The following is a 17,947-nucleotide window of genomic DNA, read 5'->3' as shown; positions in this document are numbered from 1 at the left end:
CATGAGGTTGCCTTGGCAGTCAAAGTGAAGGATAATCCAAAGAGCTTTTACAGGTATATTGAGAGTGAAAGGATTTTAAGGGATAAAATTGGTCCTCTTGAAGATCTGGGTGGTCGGCTATGTGCGGAACCAAAAGAAATGGGAGAGATCTTAAATGGGTTCTTTGCGTCTGTGTTTACTAAGGAAACTGGCATGAAGTCTATGGAATTAAGGGAAACAAGTAGTGAGATCATGGAAAATGTACCGATTGAAAAGGAGGAGGTGCTTGCTATCTTGAGGCAAATTAAAGTGGATAAATTCCCAGGACCTGACAGGGTATTCCCTCAGACCTTGAAGGAGACTAGTGTTGAAATTGCAGGGGCCTTGGCAGATATATTTAAAATGTCGGTGCCTACGGGAGAGGTGCCAGAAGACTGGAGAATGGCTCATGTTGTTCCGTTGTTTAAAAAAGGATCGAAAAGCAATCTGGGAAATTATAGGCCGGTAAGTTTGACGTCAGTATTGGGTAAGTTATTGAAGGGAGTACTAAGAGACAGAATCTACAAGCATTTGGATAGACAGGGACTTATTAGGGAGAGACAACATGGCTTTGTGCGTGGTAGGTCATGCTTGACCAATCTATTGGAGTTTTTCGAGGAGGTTACCAGGAAAGTGGATGAAAGGAAGGCAGTGGATGTTGTCTACATGGACTTCAGTAAGGCCTTTGACAAGGTCCCGCATGGGAGGTTAGTTAGGAAAATTCAGTCGCTAGGTATACATGGAGAGGTGGTAAATTGGATTAGACATTGGCTCGATGGAAGAAGCCAGAGAGTGGTGGTAGAGAATTGCTTCTCTGAGTGGAGGACTGTGACTAGTGGTGTGCCACAGGGATCAGTGCTGGGTCCATTGTTATTTGTCATCTATATCAATGATCTGGATGATAATGTGGTAAATTGGATCAGCAAGTTTGCTGATGATACAAAGATTGGAGATGTAGTAGACAGTGAGGAAGGTTTTCAGAGCCTGCAGAGGGACTTGGACCAGCTGGAAAAATGGCAGATGGAGTTTAATACTGACAAGTGTGAGGTATTGCACGTTGGAAGGACAAACCAAGGTAGAAGATACAAGGTAAATGGTAAGGTACTGAGGAGTGCAGTGGAACAGAGGGATCTGGGAATACAGATACAAAATTCCCTAAAAGTGGCGTCACAGGTAGATAGGGTCGTAAAGAGAGCTTTTGGTACATTGGCCTTTATTAATCAAAGTATTGAGTATAAGAGCTGGAATGTTATGATGAGGTTGTATAGGCATTGGTGAAGCCGAATCTGGAGTACTGTGTTCAGTTTTGGTCACCAAATTACAGGAAGGATATTAGTAAGGTTGAAAGAGTGCAGAGAAGGTTTACAAGGATGTTGCCGGGACTTAAGAAACTCAGTTACGGAGAAAGGTTGAATAGGTTAGGACTTTATTCCCTGGAGCGTAGAAGAATGAGGGGAGATTTGATAGTATATAAAATTATGATGGGTATAGATAGAGTGAATGCAGGCAGGTTTTTTCCACTGAGGCAAGGGGAGAAAAAAAAAACAGAGGACATGGGTTAAGGGTGAAGGGGGAAAAGTTTAAAGGGAACATTAGCAGGGGCTTCTTCACACAGAGAGTGGTGGGCGTGTGGAATGAGCTGCCTGACGAGGTGGTAAACGTGGGTTCTTTTTTAACATTTAAGAATAAATTGGACAGATACATGGATGGGAGGTGTATGGAAGGATAGGGTCCGTCTGCAGGTTGTAGAAAATGGTTTGGCACAGCCAAGGGCCAAAAGGCCTGTTTCTGTGCTGTAGTTTTTCTATGGAATGTATTAAGTTTCAAAACAAAATAGTTTAAACTTAAAAATTAACAGAGCTAGATCGAGATTTCCAGTTTGACCACTGACACCCAAGCTCAAACTGGAAAAAAAAACACACTAAATGATTCCTGGAGCGCATCAATACAAATACTTGACCAATGACAAACGAAATTAAAGCCAAAACTCAAACAAGATGCATTTTGAGTTTAAAATTAAAACAAAATTTTAATTGTTATTCTATTAGTCTTCACTGGAATGTATGCATCAGGTACAAGAAAAACTCGTGTAATTGGACAGAAATGATAGGGTCAGGGTACATCAAATTCTCCTTGTTTTACTGCTACACCATTTGCACATCCTCACTGTTCACTTCTTCCAAAGAATGTATTGAGAGTTCTCACCACACTACTGACAAATGGCAATTTTTCCACCGGAGGTATTTTTGCCATCACATGATCTAGAACTCTATGTGGCTCCAAATTCTAGGGTATGATAACTAAAAACCAACAAAAACTTCAAAATTCATGAAGATTTCTAGATGCAAGTAAACAGCCAGTAATTTTACAATACAATCACAAGTCAGCACACAACATGCAACGCTACAAGAATTGAAATGAACTATTACTCTCCTAACTCGCGCAAGAGAACTGAAAAACTGACAATGTAGAAAATAGTTTAGTTTTAAGTCAACCAATTGTTAACACGCATCTCTCGCCAAGATTTAATATGGAGATTCACAATACACCGTGAAAACAAAGGAACAATTGAGTGACAAAACAATACAACTTATACTTTGTGCAAGACCTTAAGAAAGGCCTGGTTCTGTACAGCATGTGCTCCCAGAGGACAGTCAAGAATGGCTAGAAACAAATGTAATGATATTTAACCTGTTAATGCTTCATACTCTGGAATTATATTTCTCAAGAAGTTGAACCTAAGCTCTACAAAGCTGAATATCACTGGCTATGCCTATAGAGATTACTAATTGCAAAACATTAAAATGTAGCTGTCTGTCTTCTGAAATGATTAAACAGTTTTGTCACAGAGAAGATTTTCATCCCTTTTATTTCTCCTCTGTCAAATTCATCTCTTCTTTACTCTTACCAAGGTGGCTCTATGTATTGCAGGCCATTCACCAATGACCCCTGAGTTTGGTGTTTGGAGCTATGACAGCAATTTCTTCTTTTGCAAGTAACTAGCTTCCAGGTGCATTTTCACCACAATAACAACCCAAGTGATTTCAAATACATGCTTGTTCACCAAGATTCAGCACATTTTTTTTGTGTTATACAGTCATTAGATTATAAACAAATAATTAATATTAATTAACTTGGATATTAAATAAGAATCTCCTACATGCTATTACCGCCCTGCAGTATTTTATCTTACCATCATATGGAATGCACAATATACAACAGAAACCCTTCAACATCAGGGAATAGAAAGTAATTTTGAAAAAAAAATGAGAATTAAATTCTAAATAATTTCTTGGACAGCATTTCACTTTTACAGATAAAAAACATTGTCTACTTTTAAATCACGGTGAAAGAGTTATACACCAAAAGTGAATGTCTAATTTTACAAAATACAAGATAGTTAATGAAATCATAACTTCCAGTCTTTGCTCCCCTAATTCAGGTAATCACTCTTGATGGTCCATTGATCTGTCACTAGCTTTAAACACTGAGGAAAACACCTACCTACTTATTTTTCTTCAACATGTATATATTGAAATGCATAGTATTCACGTTATGTGAATGAAATATGGTGGATGGCAACTGGAATATCAATTACTCGAATCAAGAAATTGCAAATACCATCAGTCTACCATCAGTTTACTCCATCAGTACAGTAGCACCTGTGGTGAGGACCCTTAATACATAGCACATGAAAGTTGCTTTTTTTTTTTTTTACTTACAAGCAGGAAGTCCATAAACAACTACTTCAACTTACCTTTTCGTTGAAACACTCAAGCAAGTCTCGGACATACCCTCGCATTTCTTGAAAGAATCGATACCGTCCATTATCATCGGTGATGCCTTCAAGTCTTTCTATTGTTTTAGAAGAGTTTTCCAGATCTTCATGAAGTTTATCCAGTCTATGTTGATTTGTTTTGTGCACTTCTTTCATTGAGTCCAACCTAACAACAACAGCAATCCATGGAAGTTATTTTAAGCATTGATTTTAAAGAACAAATAGGAATGCTTTATATACCACAAAATAAAATTTGAGCATCAAATCTCTATCATATTTCATTTTGTATCAATAGTGACATACCATTGTTACCATTGAAAATAAACCTATCTGCTGTAATACTGATTTAAGATGACAAGTTGAAAGATGAAATCATAACCATCAAACCCTAAGGTATCATGCAAGCATACACAACTGCCCTGATTCCAGAAGTACAGATCACATAATTCATTGCTGGTTTATGGAGAGTTCTAGTTATTCCCAATAAATTTTTAATGTTTGTAAGCAAGGCATCTACATGTGACTTCAAATAATTAAACCTCTAGTTTGGTTTATAAAAAGCTCTGAAGTCCAATAAACTCAAGCACTTTTAAAATTTGATTTAATACCATAATGATTTATAGTCTATCAGCTGTCAAGTCCAAGGATAGGAACAGATTGTCATGGAGGAAAATAGTTTGTGGCAGTGCAGAAACAGCTGAACAACTTAATCTGTGTTCAATCACACCTTTATAAAATATTAACTAATTAGATTTAAGTCCATTTTAGGCATGAACCATCTCCCCTTACTATTACCTTCCATTCTATTTTAAAAAAAAAATTCAATTAGACAAACTGACCCAAAGTATCTCTCGGATAATGCTGATGGAAAAGATACCAGAAAGTAAAGAAAATAATCAATTTATAAGATTAAAATGATTTAATGGGCATGTGGGAATTGCCATTGATTACAAATTCTGGATATAATTCTTTTCTCATTCAGCATTAAATAAAGAGTTTTGAATTAACCCAAATGGACTCAATGGTTAAAAGCAACAATTTTAAACAAAGCAATACTTTTATGGTTCTTAAAAAGTCTAAGTTGATGATTTTAAGTTTACTGCAGCCACTATTTCCTGTGTTCTTTCTAAATGCTGATATTAACTTTCTGTTCAGAGTTTGATCAGAATCTGATGAAGTTCCACTGTACTACACCTATATTCTGTTTACAGATTTCAACCTCTTTCGATACTCTTCCCTACTGGAATAAAAAACCCTTATTATCACACTTACCAACATTTAGTTTAAGACTGCAGCTGCAAAGAGGTAAGATGTCTACAATCAAAATTACTTCTGGATTAAAGAGCGTTGTTTTCCCTTATAGTGGGCCTCATAAATAATTTGTACAAATTTTATCATTAGCAATAAAGTAACAGCAGCAGCCTTTGAAATGAACAATCTTTCTACCAAATTCAACATAAATGGTCAAGTAAACTTGTACTTTACAGTATAAAAATGTAATAAATTTTCAGTCAATTAAATCTTGCCTTATGTCACCATTGCACAAGATCTCTAAGATCCAGCTCTTTAAAAGTTAGTGGGTACAGTTTCAGAAGTGCAAATATGATATTGCATTCTTAAAACACAGACTGTAGTCATACAGTCATGACCGATGTCGTGTTCCAAGACGACATCGAGTACTGGCTGATGTCTTCTTATGTAGAATGTGTGCTGTTTAGTAAATGTCCCACGACACATTTCTGTCACTTCTTCACCAGGCTGCTTTGCGCCTGAAGGATAGAAAGCTACAGCACAGGTCTCAGAAGCCTGTTTGAGAGAGCTGGTCTGCCCTACCTGTCTTTAAGGCGTTTCTTTACCAAATCAATAGTAACAGGAGGCATCTCATTAATGGAAGGTTTGAAAGGAATAGCATTATCTGTCTTGATAGATTTGGACTCTGTTGCTCCATAGGCATTATATGTGTAAGAAAGGTTGTATGAAGAACCATATGGAATAGCCTGGTAACTGTTCTGGTAGTACATGTTAGCCGAATCTGTAGGATGGTTGCTTGGCACCTATACAAAAAGATAAAGCTGTAAACTTTTTTCAAATGGCCAAATTCCTGAATAGACATAACACATTTTGCTACATCTACAAATTGAACAAATGTAAAAAAAAATGATCAAGTATCACAATATTTTAAAGTAAATATTTACTGTAGATTCATAGACTAAGCTTGACAAATACTTGCTAAGATCGCACATAATAGGAACAATTAGGGAGCAAAAGAATATTAATTGTTGCAATCTACAGTTACTTGACATCTCACGCATATACCATAAAAAATATGCATGTGTCTTTCTTCCCCAAGAATTTTTTAAAAATGCATTGGCACATATAGGTTTCAATGAGATGCTTGTAATCCACCAAAATATTATAACAAGTTTTGAGATTCAAAATATTATTTTGTATTAAATGTATTGTGAAGAATTAGACTATGATTGGACCTATCATATTAACCATAGGATATGGATTGACAGACTATCAACAGGATTGCAATACTTAGATGGTGACAAATAAATGGTTGCAATGTCATTCACTTTCAAAAAAAATATTTACAGAATTATTCAAAAGAGGTTAATTGAAAATAATCTTAATTACTTACACCTTGTTTATATAGCAAGAAGTTACCTGAGGGACACTAATTCCTTTCCTGATTTGCTCCTGTTCCCACATCTTTAATTCTTCATCCTGATCTGTTGTGTCAAGTGCTTCATCATCACTTCCTTCAATCCCTGTTCTCACACAGAAATAGGTGCAAATTACTACAGTAGAACTATTACATTACACCAGGACACTAGACTCAAAAACAGCCATTTCCTTCAAACCATCAACGTGTTCAACACCCACCCATTAACCCACCCCACCACCGATACATACACCACCTAACTTCACTTTATGTATGTATATTTTGTTTTGTAGGATTGGTTTTGTATTTACATTTATGTTTTCAGTGTTGTTCATGCTTCTTATGTTTTTCCAATGCTGCTTTGAGTCCAGAGTAAGTCATTTCATTTTCCTTTACAATAACATAAACAATCTTGAAAAACACTGAAGTCCTGCTTGAATCCATGTTAAACTGAATTGAAAAGTTGAGCATTATTGTTATTGTAATATATTGCAAAAAGGTAACAAATGGAATTCACAAATCACTACCCAAAATTCAAGATACTGAAGTTATGTGTAAATAAAGGAAATAAACAAACATTTTCTTCATCTTACATATCTTGGCACATGTAGATAACATGGTTTCACATCATAAAAAAATTGCAATATGGTCCATTTTCTAGAAAAGCAATTTCCCTGTTACACTGAGGTTGTTTATACTACAGCATTTAGTAACTGAGATATCTGACATCATCATCCAATAAAATCTACACAAAATTTATCACAGATTTCCTCTATATTTTGACCATTTGTGGTTATTTTCCTTTGGTTGAAATAAACAGAGGAAAAAAATTATTTTCCTATCAATATTAAAAACTATTGAAAAAAGTCAGTCTTGTTACATACGAGTGTCACTTAGGTCAATAAAAAATGAAGTTTAAGCAGAGAAGCCATTATTGGAGTAGACAATTAGCGTGGGTTACTGAAGCTCTGGCTCAAGAGTTTTCAGCAAGAGAAGGAGTTGTATAGCTTGAGGTTTCTGTCAAGTTTCCACTTCTTTATTACTGCCTAGCGAGAGCAGTGACACCGGTGTACTCCTTCTGCAAGATGTGGGAGATCTGGGAGAGCCTGCTACATCAGGTGCAGCTGCTTACAGACCATGTTAGGAAGCTGGAGCTGGATGACCTACGGTTCATTTGGAAGAATGAGAGTTGATAGGAGACAGGGAGGTACTCATGCCCAAGTTCAGGAGGCAGACAGCTGGATGACTGTCGGGAGAGGGAAAGGGAAAGGGAATGGGCAGACAGTGCAAAGTACCCTGTGGTCATTATCCTCAATAACAAGTATACTGCTTTGGATACTGTGGGTGTGGGGGGAAACGATCTACCGGGGAAAGCTGCAGCGCAAACACGAGGAAATCTGCAGATGCTGGAATTTCAAGCAACACACATAAAAGTTGCTGGTGAACGCAGCAGGCCAGGCAGCATCTCTAGGAAGAGGTACAGTTGACGTTTCGGGACGAGACCCTTTGTCAGGACTAACTGAAAGAAGAGCTAGTAAGAGATTTGAAAATGGGAGAGGGAGGGGGAGATCCAAAATGATAGGAGAAGACAGGAGGGGGAGGGATGGAGCCAAGAGCTGGGCAGGTGATTGGCAAAAGGGATATGAGAGGATCATGGGACAGGAGGCCTAGGGAGAAAGAAAACGGCGGGGGGGGGGGGAAACTAGCGGATGGGCAAGGGGTATAATGAGGGGGACAGAGGGAGAAAAAGGAGAGAGAGAGAGAGAGAGAGAAATGTGTGTATATAAATAAATAACGGATGGGGTACGAGGGGGAGGTGGGGCATTAGTGGAAGTTTGAGAAGTCAATGTTCATTCCATCAGGTTGGCGGCTACCCAGATGGAATATAAGGTGTTGTTCCTCCAACCTGAGTGTGGCTTCATCTTTACAGCAGAGGAGGCCGTGGAGAGACATATCAGAATGGAAATGGGATATGGAATTAAAATGTGTGGCCACCGGGAGATCCTGCTTTCTCTGGCAGACAGAGTGCAGGTATTCAGCAAAACGATCTCCCAGTCTGCGTCGTATATAGAAGGCCACATCGGGAGCACCGGACGCAGTATATCAACTCAGCTGACTCACAGGTGAAGTGTTGCCTCACCTGGAAGGACTGTCTGGGGCCCTGAATGGTAGTGAGGGAGGAAGCGTAAGGGCATGTGTAGCACTTACACCGCTTACAAATGCCAGGAGGGAGATTGGTGGGGAGGGATGGGGGGGGGGGGGGGGAGGTCAAACGGATAAGGGAGTTGCGTAGGGAGCGATCCCTGCGGAAGGCAGAGGGGCGGGGGAGGGAAAGATGTGCTTAGTGGTGGGATCCCGTTGGAGGTGGCGGAAGTTACGGAGAATTATATGTTGGACCCGGAGGCTGGTAGCGTGGTAGGTGAGGACAAGGGGAGCCCCATTCCTAGTGGGGTGGCGGGGTGACAGCAGATTGCGTGAAATGGGGGAGATGCATTTGAGAGCAGAGTTGGTGGTGGAAGAAGGGAAGCCCCTTTCTTTAAAAAAAAAGACATCTCCCTCGTCCTGGAATGAAAAGCCTCATCCTGAGAGCAGATGTGGCGGAGACGGAGGAATTGCGAGAACGGGATGGCATTTTTGCAAGAAACAGGGTGAGAAGAGGAATAGTCCAGATAGCTGTGAGAGTCAGAAGGCTTATAGTAGACATCAGTAGACAAGCTGTCTCCAGAGATAGAGACAGAAAGATCTAGAAAGGAGGGAGGTGTCCAAAATGGACCAGGTAAACTTGAGGGCAGGGTGAAAGTTGGAGGCAAAGTTAATGAAGTCAACGAGCTCAGCATGCATGCAAGAAGCAGCGCCAATGCAGTTGTCAATGCAGCGAAGGAAAAGTGGGGGGGACATACCAGAATAGGTCTGGTTTCTCCCCTCCCCCTTTTCTTTCTCCCTAGGCCTCCTGTCCCATGATCCTCTCATATCCTTTTTGCCAATCACCTGTCCAGCTCTTGGCTCCATCCCTCCCCCTCCTGTCTGCTCCTATCATTTCGGATCTCCCCCTCCCCAATCTCTTACTAGCTCTTCTTACAGTTAGTCCTGACGAAGGGTCTCGGCCCGAAACATTGACTGTACTTCTTCCTAGAGATGCTGCCTGGCCTGCTGCGTTCACCAGCAACTTTTATGTGTGAAAGCTGCAGCAACCAGGTTTTTGACACTGAGGCTCAGAAGAGAAGGTGGAAGGGGAGAAGAGGAGAGCAGTAGCGATATGGGATTGAATTGTTAGGGGAACAGACAGGAGATTCTGTGGATGTGAAAGAGACTCCCAGATGGTACGTTGCCTGCCAGGGATGGCTCAGATGGGGTACACAGCATTCTTAAAGAGGAGGGTGAGCAGCCAGATGTTGAGGTAGACATTGGTTTACTGTTGTCACATGCACCAGTGAAAAACTCATGCATACTGTCTGTACAGATCATTCCTTTGTAACAGTGTATTGAAGGTAGTATGACGTAAACCAGTAACAATGGAGAATAAAATGTTACAGTTACAGAGAAAGTTCAGTGCAAGCAGACAACCAGGTGCAAGGACAAAACAAGGTAGACTGTGATGTCAAGAGTCCACTTGCCGAACTGTGTCCACAAATCTCTGCGATTTCTTGCAGTCACAGGCAGAGCTGTTGCCATACCAAGCCATTATGCATCCATATAGAATGTTTTGTGATGCATTGATAAAAATTGGTGAAGGTCAAAGGGATATGCCAAATTTCGTGTGCCTCCTGAGGAAGTAGAGGTGCTGGTGAGTTTAATTGGCCCAGGAAAGGCTATTGGTGATGCTCATTCCAAGGCACTTGAAGCTCAAACCCTTTCGACTTCAGCACCATTAATATAAACAGGATCATGTACACCATGACCCTTCTTGAAGTCAATGACTAGCTTCTTTGTTTTGCTGGCATTGAGGAAAAAGTATGTCTTCAAAGCAGGTGAGAATCTCAGAATGAAGCAGGAAGAGGGTAAAATGTCTGCAAATATCCCCACAAGCTGATGTCTACAGGATACAAGGCCACAACCAAGGACACCATCCAGGAATGGTGCTTTCCATAGTTCATTCTCCAGATGATTGATCATACATCTGCAATGGTGACTGTGGGTTCAGGTACATTGGAGGATGTCAGAATGGGTGGTGGCATTCCAATCCCCTTCTGTTCAAAATGTGCACAGAATGTTTTAAACTCATTAGGAATGGATACTTTGTGTTGTCAGCAATGCTGCCCAACTTCTTTTTGTAGCCTATAATAACATGCAAGCCCTGCTAGAACTGATGGTTGAAATGGGTCTCGACTTTGGACTGGTATTGCCTCTTGGCATCCTTGACTGAGATATGAAAGTTATACTTCAATTTCTTGTATAGCCCAGGGTCATCCAATTTGAATGCCACAGTCTTGAATTTCAGTAGGGAGTTCGTCTATGGTTTTCATTGTGCAAAAAACTGAATTACCCTCTTTGGTACACAGGAACTGCTAGAACAGCATCTTGCTGTGATATTTGATATTCAAATACTGAGAAGTTGTTGGTCTTACAAGCTAAGTGTGCACTACAGTTGCAAAGACTATTAGAGATTATTCATTCCAGTAAACTTTCTACGATGCAAGTATTAATTCCATTAAAATTTCTCACGTTCTTCAAAATATTTAAGAGTTCAAGATTAAAAAATCAATTTATCAAATCCTTTTCTTTATTTTGTTTTAACCTCTCAATCTGAGTTCTATTTCTTTATTTTACTTCCTATATATAATTGTCATTGACTTAACTATTCCAATTATATTTTCTGATTCAGACTCCGCATGGTATGATAAATATTCTTCAATGTGATTAGTAAAGGAGATCCATAGTTATTCTTTTCACAAGCCTCAAATCTCCTGTTGACAAATCAAATTACCACATGCTCCAGTGCTTAAACGACTTAAAAGTTTTGAGCAAGTCTACTAACAGCTGACACTGCGTTGACCGCAAAAGCCTAAACTATTAAATTGACTTTTTGTGCATGATTATCACAAAGAAAATTACTGACCTATTTCTTCAGCAATCTTTTGTCTCTGCGTTTTCTCTTTTACTGAGAAAACAATTCTGCGTTTTTCATCATCATCATCACTAGCATCATTCTCATCCTCACGTACAAGTCGGTTTGTGCTTGTCTCAATTTCTACAGCTGGACAATCCCCAAGCTCACGAGCCATCTGTCTTCTCTTGCGAGCAGCATGAATAAAAGCAGCATCTGGAATTTCTCCTAAAAGAAACCAAGTCAGCTAATTGGATAAGTGCTTATGAAACTGCATTTGTTCATTAAAAAAAGCTTCTCCTTGCATACTAGGACAGCATACAAAGCATTAAGTTGAGATAATTTAAATCATTAACATAAATAGAAGCGTTTAATGATTTCTTTAACAATAGAATTTTGCCTACAGGTAATTAATCCTTTATAATTTAATATGTTTAATATAAATATATAATCAGCAAATGATACAAAAAAAAATTAAAAGTCTGTTTAAAGGCATGGACATGTTATTAATTCCAAATAAAGATTTTATATTGCATTATAGAAAGACAATTTTACAAAGATTGGAAATAAAAATGCTATTATTCAGCTTTTTTAAAGGAAATTATTAGTTTACAGAACATTTTATCTGAAATTTCAGTTTACTGACAAGCAAAATATATTAAATCACACATTGAAATCCGGGTATTTGGATACTGGATGTCAAAATGATATTCTGTAGAAATGTTTCAAGTTTTACATATTTCGCACCTGGTCGAAGTGTATTCAGTGTAGACAGAGTATTACCAAACGCTCCCACAGTTTTGGATTTGCCTTCTTCATCCTGTTCATCGCTATCGACTTCCATCTCCTCCTCTCCTTTATCACTCTGGCAATCATCTTGTGCAGGTTCCTTCACCAAAATAGGTTTCTCTGCAGTAGTAACTGCCAAGGAAGTAAAAAGCCTTGAACACGTGACAATCCAACATGAATTGTGCATCTCAACATACAGGATATTAACCAGATGGGGAGGGTGGTGAAGAGTGGGAGACAGGTGATGGTAGTAGTAAAGGAAAAAAAATAACTTCAACTTATTCAAAAATAATCAGATACCAATGGTGTCTAATTCTACAACATCGTGAAAATTCAGCACATTTAACACCAGTATGCAACAAAGATATAAATTTTGATATTTTGTGTTATTGCTACACAATATTCACATTTATGCCAAAATCTATCTTGTACATTCACTTTTTAGAGCAAATACTTAATAAAACATTTAGAAACAAAGCAACACGCACAACACACTGGAGCTCAGCAGGTCGAGCAGCATCCATGGAAATGAACAGTCAACGTTTCGGGCCGAGAATCTTCGTCAGGTCTCGGCCCGAAACGTTGACTGTTCATTTCCATGGACGCTGCCCGACCTGCTGAGTTTCTCCAGTGTGTTGTGTAAGTTGCTTTGACCCCAGCATCTGCAGAGTATTTTGTGTTTAGAAACAAAGCAGTTACTAAATGGATCATTCCATAAAACATTTTTCCTTAATGGTATTGTTGAGCAATGGTTTTCTTATATTATCTAAAATATTCAATTATCTGCCTTGTGTAGAGATTTGAAAATTAATTAGAATACAAATTGTAAAGCAGCATTCAGCCTAGATTTCAAGCAACACACATCAAAGTTGCTGGTGAACGCAGCAGGCCAGGCAGCATCTCTAGGAAGAGGTGCAGTCGACGTTTCAGGCCAAAACCCTTCGTCAGACCCTAGTCCTGACGAAGGGTCTCGGCCTGAAACGTCGACTGCACCTCTTCCTACAGATGCTCCCTGGCCTGCTGCGTTCCCCAGCAACTTTGATGTGTGTTGCTTGAATTTCCAGCATCTGCAGAATTCCTGTTGTTTAGATTTCAAGCAGCTTGCTCAGGTAGAAAGAATCTGTATCTACTTTTGTCTCACATTCCCTTTCCATTACTTCAGCAGCATGTTCCCCAAAATTTTAGCAGCCCTTGTGTTTTTTTTACAAATTGGATCCAGCATTTTTAAATCATGGTGGAAGATGACACTCAGATATTTTTCCAGTTTATTTGGTATCAAACACACCCTGATCAGGTAGAGACAACACTTTTTCAAGATCATAATGCCAGCATCTTGGTGAATCTAAAAACTTACATTACATTACTGAGCTTGAAAATGGGAATTTATCAATTTACACTGTGCCACATTTTTAATGCCAAATATCAAGAAAACAAAGCACATCATGGATTTAAAGAATGATAATTACAGATTTAGAGAGATTTAGTAAAGAACTTTCAGAGCATGCGCTCCAGATATCCAAGGATATCTGATAATAGTGAAGCAAATAAAATTGATGATGTGGAAGGACTCAGATTTGGTCCTTAGTTTTCTAAGAACTATAGAGATAGGGAGGAGATTAGGGCCTAGAAAGATTTAAACACAAGAAAGATAAATACAATGAGACATAAAATGCTGCAAATAGAAATGACAGTTTCAATTTGAGAAGATGCATGACCAGAAATCATTGTAATTATTCACCAAGCAAAAAAACTCCTCACTGATCATCAAAATTATGATGGAATGTGATTTGGTGTGTGTTCAGAGTCAGACATTATTGTCTAGGATGAGATAAAGTTTATTAAGGGCATGGGAAACAAGCCAAAGGAACATTGATACTGTTATTAGAAAACATGGATTTGGAAAAAGTAAGAATTTCTCTCAGAATACCTAATTTTTCTGGAATACACTGGGTTTAAATAGATCCAACAAGTAAAATTTCATGATTTGTGGTTTGCAGAAGCAACCAAATTAACATATACAAATCTGTTGTGCTCCAATACTAGTTAAAGAATTATAAAACTTATAACATCTATAATGTTACTACTTACTTGAACCCTGAGAGTTCCCTTCAGTTTTTGCCAGGGATTTTTCCAGATCCTCCTTGTACTCTTTCTTGAGTTTATTTACTATCTTTTTACTGTAATTTGATTTCTTCACTTTAAAGACCTCTTCTTCTGTTGAAGGAAATAAAACATAAAACATGAATTGGCAATTTACAAACATCAATTCTCCAAATGGAAAACATACTAATTTTAGAATCTGACCTTCTTAAAAAAAATTAATTTTCATAATCCAACGAAGTCAAGCAAAAACAAAACAAAATCAAAGAACAAGGTGTGACTTTCTATTGATACAAGATCAGTGTCAGACACAAAACAAATTATGTACTTTATACAGAGATTTGAATTTTATAGCTACATTAGCCACTCTCCCAAAGCGTAAGGCATGACATTTTTTCCTTGAAGACCACATTCGATATAATGCAGAACACGCTTTTCTGATACTAATTTGAAACTTTGCACCTTTAAAATAAGAAATGGACAAAAAATACTGGAAATACCAAGAAATATTTAAGGAGAAAAATTTTTCAATATTAGGAAATGCCTTTTGCTTCAAACCTCTGCTTGCAAACTACTGACTGGCTTTCTGAATAGTTCTAAAATATTCTGGTTGTATTTTAGATTTCTGGTCTGCATAATTTTGCCTTTTCTAATAGTTAAACACTGGATTGTATTAGCGCATAAATTTATTCAATATATTAACTTTTTCCTTGTTATAAAAATTCTAATGTTACACACAATCTGTTTCCTGTCATATTTGCTTTTAATAATTTTCTTAAATTATGCCAATAATTCTATTGTTGAAGATCTAAGGTTTAAAATAGAAGGTATTAGGAACATTCAATAAAGCTTAGACTATTTGATGAAAGAACTACTCAGTGTTTCAGATTTGTTAAAAGAGAAATATTACCAATGGTAAAGAGATTTAAACAAGCACAAAGGCAGGCATAAAGGTATGAGAGGTGCCATGAGAAGGGAGGTTTGAAAGGGATGCAAGCTCTATTAGAAGGTAATAGCAAGAATGATTAAATCAATAGCAGAGTGCCCATGGCACAGATTTCTTACATCACTGAATAAGTAATCTAGATATTTGAACTAACATGAAAAATGTCCACAGAAAGGAGAAAATTTAATTAAAGAATTGTACTAGCTGTAGTTATCAAATTATGACTAATTAAATTTCCATCACATTGTTAACTAAAGTACTTAGTGGGAAATAAAGCACCCATTCTTGAGAGCTCTTTGTTATTTAAAAAAATGAATCACTACGAGGTTTAGAACTTCAGGAGAATTACATACAGTCATAATTTTTAACATTAAATTCATATCCATTCTTACTTATTTAAAAAGTCAAAGTTCAAAGTAAAATTTACTATCAGAGTACAATCATGTCACCGCCTGCAACCCTGAGATTCCTTTTCTGCAGGCATACTTAGCAAATCTATAGAACAGTAACTGTAATTAGGATCTGTAACAGAAAACATCAGGAACTGTAAAAGATTTAATGAGAACAGAACTTAACAGAAGCAACATTACACAACTAAATTGTAGAGCCATAACACAGGCCCACATGAATGCCAAATAATAAAAGCTACATTGTAAGAATATATTTTAATAATCAAAGAACTAATGGATCAGATTAAATCTCTATTTTTGTTACAATGTTATGAATCAGAGTAGATAACTAAACAGCTAAACATGAGGTAGTCACTCTTAGTGACTGCAGGGCCCAGCACCTGAATACAAAAGACATCTGCCAAAATGCTGGGTGAATAATCTGCAGTTACGTCCTTCCAAGATCCCCCATATCAAATGAATTAGTGAGTCATTAAATACAGTACTCCAAATGTACTATCAGGAAATGGCTATGACCACAAAAAATAAGGACTTCAGACCTATCTTCAACTTTGCCAAGCTGTACTTGTACAAATACAACACTGGTATTTATTGAAAAATACAGAAAGTTTCCTCAATATATCTGGGAGACAAAATAAAACAAGGTTAATCTTGCAGAAAGTACAGGTGCTCAGCTAAATCGACTATTCAGTTGATTTACCAGTGAGGTGGATTCCTCATTGTCAGCAGCAAACATACTAAATGATTAGTGGTAGAAATGAATTCTTTCACAGGGAAATTAGTCTGAGTGGGGAAGGAGATGAGGAAAAGACTGATGATGCATCTTCTATATTTGCTTTGGATGTGGAAGGGACAAGGATATTGATGGATGAGGGGAGTGATGGTCACATTTCAACAGGAATATTGAGTGGGGAAATGTGTGGACAAATATCCGGCAAATGGAGTACAATATGGGAAAATGCAAAGCTGTCAATTTTGGCAAGAAGCACATTATCTAAATTGTGAATGATTACAGCAATCTGATATACAGTGCATTCTATGTATCCTGATACATGACAACTATAGGCTAGAACGCATGTATAGAAAGTAATTAAGAAAGCTAATGGTTTACCATCAATTATTGCTAGGAGAAATAAACATAAAAGTAGTGAAATTATGCCTCAGGAGATAAGGCATTGGTAAAATCACATACTGGGAAGTTTCAAATTAGACCTTAAATTGTTCAGAGAAGTTACAATACTTCAAATTTAAGAGTGAGGGGATTTAACTAAACATTAAATGCTGAGCCGCCTTGATAAAGTGGATGCAGAGAGACTACATCCCTCAACCACAAGTAAAGAACCTTTCTTTAAAAAAAAGGGGTCATCCATTTAAGATAGATGAGGCATTTTTGGTTATTCAGAGGGTTGTGAATCTGTGGAACACTCCTTCATAAATGGCAATGGAAGTACAGTCTTTGTATGTTTTTGTAATAGGTGAAAAATTACAGCAGATAAAAGGGAATGGACAGTTGAAATTACAATCAGATCAGTATGATTTAACGAAATTGCTGAGAAATCTCGGGGCTCAGAGTGACCTAATTCTGCTCCTAATTAAAGTATGGTGTGGATCTCCTCAGCATTGGAGAAATCCATCAAATGTATCAATGGTAGAGTTGAAGAAGTAAACAAAGGCACTGGTTCTGGGTTGGACAGAAAGAGGCAGGGATAGAAATGCCGACTGCAGCGTTTTGTTCAATCCTCAGCTGAAGGAAATGGAAGACATTGAGTTTATTTAAAACAGAAATTGGTAGGTTTCTGGCTATTTACAGAATCAAGGGATATGGGAATAGTTCAGCAAAATAGCATTGAGATAGATCAACTATGATCTTGACAAATAGTGGAGCAGAAATCAAGGACCAAATAGCATAATACTCCCATTTCTTTCTATGAACAATTATTCATTTCAAGGTACACAATGGGGAAGAAATGAGGAAGGCTTAGTTGTGGTAGCACCATACTTCTCTGTTAACAATAGATATAATGACAAGCTACCCTCTACGATCACTTTTGATGAAGTGTCTCCAGTCACTTACAATTTTTTTTTGTAATTTTTTTTATTGAGGTTCATCAAACAAAACTTTCCATAAGATGTATTTCAGATACTGTACATATATGATATATCATATATCATAGTCATATTTGTCACAAATCTC

At 37.7% G+C, this 17,947-nt stretch overlaps 1 protein-coding gene across 1 annotated transcript in view; it reads right to left on the bottom strand.

Annotated features, from left to right (window-relative positions):
* The window catches only part of paxbp1 (PAX3 and PAX7 binding protein 1), a 60,357-nt gene that overhangs the window by 30,013 nt on the left and 12,397 nt on the right, over window positions 1-17,947 (bottom strand). The window contains exons 2-7 of the mRNA XM_072260070.1: window positions 14,386-14,511; window positions 12,256-12,429; window positions 11,521-11,736; window positions 6,467-6,570; window positions 5,630-5,850; window positions 3,776-3,962 (exon numbers count right to left, since the gene is read on the bottom strand). Coding sequence (XP_072116171.1) covers window positions 3,776-3,962; window positions 5,630-5,850; window positions 6,467-6,570; window positions 11,521-11,736; window positions 12,256-12,429; window positions 14,386-14,511 — 1,028 coding nt within the window. The remainder of the gene's footprint in view (window positions 1-3,775; window positions 3,963-5,629; window positions 5,851-6,466; window positions 6,571-11,520; window positions 11,737-12,255; window positions 12,430-14,385; window positions 14,512-17,947) is intronic.

The sequence above is a fragment of the Mobula birostris genome, chromosome 6 (genome assembly GCF_030028105.1).
Source record: "Mobula birostris isolate sMobBir1 chromosome 6, sMobBir1.hap1, whole genome shotgun sequence".
In the NCBI taxonomy this organism is placed as follows: Eukaryota; Metazoa; Chordata; class Chondrichthyes; order Myliobatiformes; family Myliobatidae; genus Mobula; species Mobula birostris.
This window is presented reverse-complemented; position numbering and strand designations above follow the sequence as displayed.